Source organism: Micropterus dolomieu, unplaced genomic scaffold (assembly GCF_021292245.1).
Source record: "Micropterus dolomieu isolate WLL.071019.BEF.003 ecotype Adirondacks unplaced genomic scaffold, ASM2129224v1 contig_12962, whole genome shotgun sequence".
NCBI lineage: Eukaryota > Metazoa > Chordata > Actinopteri > Centrarchiformes > Centrarchidae > Micropterus > Micropterus dolomieu.
Window position 1 is genome coordinate 14,044 of NW_025741948.1, and position 7,466 is coordinate 21,509.

Genomic DNA, 7,466 nt, shown 5'->3' on the forward strand with positions numbered 1-7,466 from the left:
CCGTTGGCTGACAAAGGACTGCACAAGCATATTTTCCTCCATTGGAAGTAGACACATAACAAGAAATTCTTAGAGTAGTCTGGTAGTGTGAGCGCTGGTGCCTCCTGTAACCTCTGTTTGATTGTTTCAAATGCCACAAGGCCTTCCTGTGTCCAGGAAAGATTGCTATGAAGTTGAGCGTTCCCAGTATCCTTAACCATAGCTCTCAAAGGTCCCGTTAAACTAGAATAATCCTCAACCCATGCTGAAGAATAACCAGCAATACCGAGAAACGTCAACATCTCTCTGACAGTTCTAGGCTTTGGAGCCTTACAAATAGCCTCCAGTTGACAATCAGAAATGCTTCTGTGTCCATGCGTTATTGTCTGACCCAAATAAACAACCTTCTCCTGGCAACATTGCAACTTCTTTTGGGAGGCCTTATGCCCCTTTTCGGCCAATATCTGTAGCAATTTAATTGAGTCTTTATGACATGTTTCTTTATCTTGTGAACAGATCATAATATTGTCGACATATTGAATCACAGTACTCTGCAATATCTGATCCATCCCTACCAAATCGTCTTTAGTCATTGCAGGATAAAATCCTTTTGAACATGAAGCACCTTTAATCTCCCACTCTTCACTGCTGTCTCCATCTTCACTTTCATCAGAGATCTGATCTCCTGTATTCTTCTTCTTCCAACTTTCATCACCCTTTCTTTCCGCTCTGGCCAGCCTCTGTCTGATCACCGGATCAGATCCACCCATGATCTCTTCTAAATCACTCTGTTCATAATCATCTTCCATTCTTCTAAGCCTCGCTCTACCCTTAGTTTCCAATCGTGTAATTTTCTTCTTACTTTTGGAGCTTGGATTCATCTTTATAGTTGTTTCTGCTTGTCCTCTCTCTATGATTCGTTCCTCTTCATCTCTGATGCAATAATCACCCTCCTGAATGATCACTGGAAGCTGAGGATAGACGTCCTTAAACTCCGCTTCCTTCTCGTAAGGTGGAGGTCTTTTTGCTGAATCAGTATGTGAGAAGGGTGTGTTGACTTCTGCCATTAGTTTTTCTGTTTTCTTTGCCTCTTTTGCCATTTTCTCTACACCTCTGTCCCTCTTATCTTGTGTATCTTTCATCAGTTTTTGACCCTCATGTTCAAACAACTTAAGAACACCCAGCTCTCTTCGTCTCTTTTCTTTACGTCGTTCCCCTTTTTTCCCCTTATTTTGATCCACCTTATATGTGGACACAAGTACTTGCATTATTTTAAGTACATCTGGGATAAGAGTCCCTTCCACAGGCCATGGTTGTTCAATATCAGGCCAACGTTTATGCCATTTTTCAGATAACTTTACAATACCATTAACGAGAGGATTACTACATCAACCAGAGTAGTTACTTTCAACGTTTTAATGTCCTTTTTCCGCATAGTGACAACTCTTTTATATTTCTTTATTGTAAATTATTTTTATTGTTACTTATTTGTTTATTTTTCTTTTAATTCTACCTAATAGTTGATAGGTGGCAATCTTACCACATCCGCTAACGAAAAATCAAGGGAATTTGTCAACTCCAGAGCAATCACAAAAATCTTGTTATCTAGCAATCACACAGCGCCAACTACTACCTAATAAGCACCCACTCACCTTAGTTTTATCCCAAAATCTCAATACCAGAATTCCAACACGACCGGGAGGACACCGTGGAAGAGGTCTGAGGGGAGAGGGCAGGGTGGCAAGTGCAGCTGGACGGAGGTGAGCGAACCTGGAGGGAAGACATGGACAGGGTTAGGCACAGGGAAAACAAAGTACAGGGAAACCGAGATGGCACCGATTACTCTGGGGCCTGAGCGATGATGTAGCACCAGGTTAAGAGCAACAACGATCAAGCAGAGATTGTGTGGTGAACCGGGGTTGAAGTACTGGCAGAGACGAGGTTGATTGTTGGCAGGTGTGGCAGGCAGAGGTGGAGGTTGAAGAGGCGCAGGTGTGGATTGTCAGCCAGACTCAGGAGCGGAGAGAGAGGGAGAGCACACACACAAGGAGAGGAGACACAAACAGGCAGGCCAAAACACGAGGGGAAAACAGAATCACAAGAAAAGAGGAGAAAGTAACAGGACCCTCACCGTCAGCCGGGCTGCCGGTGAACCTCATTACAACCTCAAGTTACACTGCAAAATAAGAATTGCTGACTTTGTCAAAGCACAGAGGAATGTAAAAGAACAGATATAATAATAGTAGAATCGGTAATATTCTGCATGGATCCATAAATATATACCGATATGTACACACTGTATACACACTATATACAATCAATATGCAATTTACATTCTACATAGATGTTTAGATATTTACACACTATATACAGTTAATATATGATAATTATTTACAACCAGATAAATGTCAGAATGGGTGCTGTGGCGTTGTGGAGCCTGATGGCACAAATGAGCCTCCTAAGAGCTTTGAGGCCCAGTGTGGATGAGTCTGTGGCTGAAAGAGCTCCTGAGCTGCCTCAGCTCAGCATAGAGAGGATGAGAGGGGTTGTCCGTGATGGCTTTCAGTTTCCCTCTCACCCTCCTCTCAGTCACTGCCGCAACACTGTCCAGTTCCATCCCAACCATTGAGGTGGCCTTCCTCACCAGCTTGCATAGTTTGTTGGCACCACAAGTCCCGATGCCACCACCCCATTACACCACAGCAAAGAAGATGACACTGGACACTACTAAAATATAAAATAAAATATAAAATAAAAAGTTGTTTTGCTGTTTTTTAACATTTAATGAACAAGTAATCTTTATTGTATTTAATGATGAATAATCATATTTCTCAGGAACAGTTTTTACTAATCTGTATGATGAATTGTAAATACAGAATAAAAAACAATAACTAAAAAATAAATATAAACAATTAAATATAAAAATAAGTATGTAATCTGAATACAAAGAAAAATACATCATGTTTGGGGTCTAACAATGTGAAAGATGAGTACTGTAGGTTTTTGTACAGCTGCTCAACCAACTCCAGTCACTGTGAGTCTCGAGCACAATAATAAACAGCAGAATCTTCAGTCTTCAAACTGTTCATCTGCAGATACAGCTGCTGTCTGCTGTTGTCTCTGGAGATGGTAAACCAGCCTTGAACTGACTGGGAGTAGTATTTGCTGCTACCACTACCACTTTCAATCCAGGCCACCCACTCCAGTCCTTTTCCAGGAGCCTGTCTGATCCAGGCCAAATACAGTGCACTGAATGTGAATCCAGAGGATGTACAGGTCAATCTGTGGGATTCTCCAGGCCTTTTAACCACTGGTTCAGATTCTGTCAGAGTCTGACCATCAACACCTGTTAAGAGGAGAAAAAACACCAAAGGAAATAAGCTGGTTACCTAAATAAAAGACTGCTAAATTAAGACCTGTGAAGATCTTCACCTGCCCAGCAGACAGTTAAAAGCAGCAGTCCTGTCCTATAGTCCATCATGTTAAACTGTGTGTCCACTGTTCTCTGTCATCCTCTCTGCAGTTAGATAAGTAGAGGTGGAAGACATCTGAGTTTTGCATTGACTCCTCCTCACAGGGAAGATACTGCTGAATTGGACTTGGACATCACCTGTTCTCACTATTGTGACTTGAGCCAAATTAATTTGGTTTATATGTCTGAATTTGAATCCGAATTGTTCTGAGAAGTTAAATTTTCTGCTTTGTTATTTATTGTCTGAAATTAGACTTCAGGTTATTCATGAGTAATATTCCGAAACAGAACAAACTACAAGCAAAAACACACAACTGAAAAGCAAACCTTTAAAAATAGGTTTTGCAGCCACATTAAAATTGTCATATGTCAAAGTTCTACCCACTTTCCGTTTTTATTATTGTGACGACAAACATAACAGTGGAATAAAAAGAAAACCTTTGGGAGAAATCTTATGTTGTTTGCTTCTTTCATCTCAAACTAAGCCCGAGTTGAATTTTAAGTGAAACAAATTTAAAAAACATGTATTAATATTTGTTTGTTTTTTTTGTTTCTGTATTGAACATAATTGGTAAAGACTACTGTTTCAGTTACAGATGCAGTATTGATTCAGATAATTATCATTTTATTTTATGTAAGTAAAGATTTTATGGAAGAGAAACTGACTGTCTGGAAATCTGTTTCTTGTTAGATGCTGAGCATTTAAAGCTAGGTTGTCAGCTGAATGTATTTCATTAATGTAAAGATGTCAAAGACATTGCTTCAAGAGGGAAACAGCTGCTCAGGAACTGAAACCTGTGTGACTAAATGCAAAAAACATTTTTGTTTTATATTAGAAAAAACTAAAGTAGTTCAAGCATTTATATGTTACTTTATGTGATTATAACTACATTTTACATTTATCTGTGTCTGATTATGTCAGAAATAAAACTTTCTTAATCAAATATCATGCTATGTGGTTAATTGTCAGGATTTTTTAGGTTTGTTGTATAAAAAAATAAACTTAAATATGCTGTCGTACTTTTCAGTTCAAAATGTGCTGAATCAAGTTAACACATGACTTTTATTTAGGGTAGAAAAGTATCAACTATCACAGTATCCATTCTACATGTTAAACTTTAATTCAGTCCAGGGTTCAAGTGTCCGTTAAGATCAATGAGAACAGCAGATCTGAGTGTCTCCTTTAAGAAACTTGACACTGACTGCCCTTTAGTGATTTTGTGAAAGAAACTGCAACATTTATTGTCACTCTCATATTATGACTCACTTTAGATTCCACATAATTTACAAACATTAATGTATCTACAAAGCGATGCAGACGCATCATTATTTAGTAACCACTATCCATGAGCAAAATTTATAAATGAACATCAGATTTGATTGGAATATAATGAAAAACTATAGGCTTTGCTTGAAGAGACACACAATAAAGTTTGTTACAAATTTAACAACAAACTAGATAAAACCATCAAGTTCTTAAAATAACTTCAGCACAGAGAAAGCAACACAAAAATAAAATCGCGACAGTTATTAAAACATTTATCAATACACCTGTTTAGCATAAACATGTAGAGCGCGATATTTTAATCTGCTCAGTTTCTCATCCACCACAGCTGTGTTGTAGTTTCACACAAGCACAGCGCTGATTCGGCTCATAGCTAATTGTTACAAACAAGCTGACGTTAAGGATTTCTGTCTTTAGTAAATGTTTAGCTTAGTTTACCCCGTACAATAAAATATTGCACATATAAACTCAGCTGCTGGCTGAACCAGCTGTCTACCAGCAGCAGCAGCAGGAGAAGGAGAGACTGATAGAGACTGACTTTATCATTCTTTCCAAACTTCACTCATGTTGATGTCAGGAATATGATTTATTTTTCTGAAATTTTAGATTTGTTTCCAGTGAGTGTTTGAGAGTGTTTTTAACTTCATTTCATAGGTAAGGTAGGATGAGTGGGGAATTGTTTTCTCTCTTGCAACAACTGTATGTGAGACACCTGTGAGACAAATAAAGGCTGATCTTATGTAGAGTTTCCACTCAGAAACTGATGAGGTTCAAAATGCACATTAGTAACATTCTGTGCTGCATTTTCAGGAAAGATGGCCAGCTCCTTTCCAGTAACATCAGCTAACTTACATAAAGTGCGCATATTTAGAGCTATGTAATTAGGTTGATTTGATTGTTAATTGTTATACTTAATAATAATGTGTTTTCTCACACAGATCATTTGCTAGTTGTCGCCAGAGAGATGCCAGGAGAATTGGACTGGTGCCCAGAAGATCTCTTCTCCACTGTAAAAGCATTCTCAGGTAAATATTATGTCCTGAGCAGATCCTGAGGATCAGTACTGGGGCACATTCGAGCAGATTTGAATCAGAATAGACAGAAATAACCCAAAAAATCTGACCTTTTCTTACTGTACTCATGTTATTTTTCAAGAGTCACATGAAAAATATTCATTCATATCCTAAATTACTGAATGTTTATGAATTTTGCATTTCTCAATTCAGATCTTCAGTTTTGGGATGTATAGATGCTTGTGTAAAATAAGGTCTGTTGAATGTATTAGGCTAAAGCTGCATTATATCAGTGTGCCAGGTATATATTTATTCAAAATTTGAATAAAAAAGTCTTGGATTGGACTTGCATTTGCAAAGAACTCTAGCTTGGACAAAAATATACAGTATATTTGGGACATCCCTAGTCTATAGAGAAAAACAATGAGCACAGTCTGCAGCAAAGTGTAAATATATATTGTTGGTATTTTAGCCTTTTTTCTTATGTTTCACTACAGCAAACGCAAGACATCAATGTGGAGCAGACTGTATGTCTCAGATGTCTACCAGCGCTGCTGCAAGAAGACGACACAGAGCAGTTCTACACCTGCAAGGCTGATGTACACTTAACATGGTCAAGCAATAGTAGGTCAAACATTTAATGAAATATTTATCAAAACCAACATTTCGACGCTGCCTGCTTTGGTTGTTTAATAAACTGATCAAGAACAATATTTTGATTAGTGGTTGGCTGTGTATGCAGAGCCTGCTTGTCAATCTCTAGCAACACACTGTGTCTAAGAACCAAATCAGAGTAAACAATGTTAAATCAGACGGACTTCTCATGTAGATTAGTCATGGAAAATGAGAACCGTGCAAGTTTTCCTTTTGAATCTAGCAGCAACAAAGTTGAGGTGGTTGAGTTAATTTGACTTGCATTGCATTGTTCTGTGCAAGGGTACATTGCGATGACGATGCTGAAACGATATACCGTGCAGCCGTAGTACTGAGTGACATCTGTAATGGTTCACTCCAATTGCAGAAGTCACTCCGTGCTTGTCATATTTCCACCGTGTCTGCGTCTTGTTACGTAATACCAGTTAACATCTCTCTGTGTTTATCTCTGCAAAATGCTAAAATGGGTTGCCAAATATACTTCGGCAGCTGTCAATATTCCTGGGCGGCCCAAGTATATGTGGGGAACACTATTTGTAAATATTACATTGTAAACCTATTTTATTTTCTTCCAACTGTGTCATGATTGAGTGATACTGTAGTGTCATCTAAATTGGATTGTGATGGTCCTGGTCAACTACCTCTGGTCTTCTATGAGGAGTTTGCACAATGTTCTTCCCATCTTCATGTTTGTTTCCTCTGGGTGCTCTAATTGGCTCCCACCTAACTTAAAAACATGTATGCTGAAATGGCTCTGATGTTTAGTTATTTACACTTTTTGGTAACGCTAAATAATATAGCCATTTCTGGTACTGAGGTGTGTGTGTGTGTGTGTGAGTGATTTAATCAAAGTTGTATTTGTACATTTTTGGGCATATTTACCAGGAGGGTGCAGACCAAGGTCCTACTGCAAGTCACTGCTGACGGTAAAGATGGTGCCATTCCGTCTCTGTGAAATCAAGGTCTTCCTCCAGGATCAGCTTGTCTTTCACTGGACTGATTGTTAGCCTGATGTAGTACTGCATTTGTATGGCTGAGTACTCAAAAGGCTTGATTTATAATT

General features: G+C 38.5%; 1 gene segment (V, D, J or C); it reads right to left on the minus strand.

The window, feature by feature from the left end:
- Positions 1-1,638: 1,638 nt before the first annotated feature.
- Positions 1,639-3,460, minus strand: LOC123966238. The segment is given in 3 exon segments: positions 1,639-1,749; positions 3,027-3,325; positions 3,412-3,460. Coding segments are annotated over 3 exon segments (459 nt in total).
- Between the last annotated feature and the right edge of the window lie 4,006 nt (positions 3,461-7,466).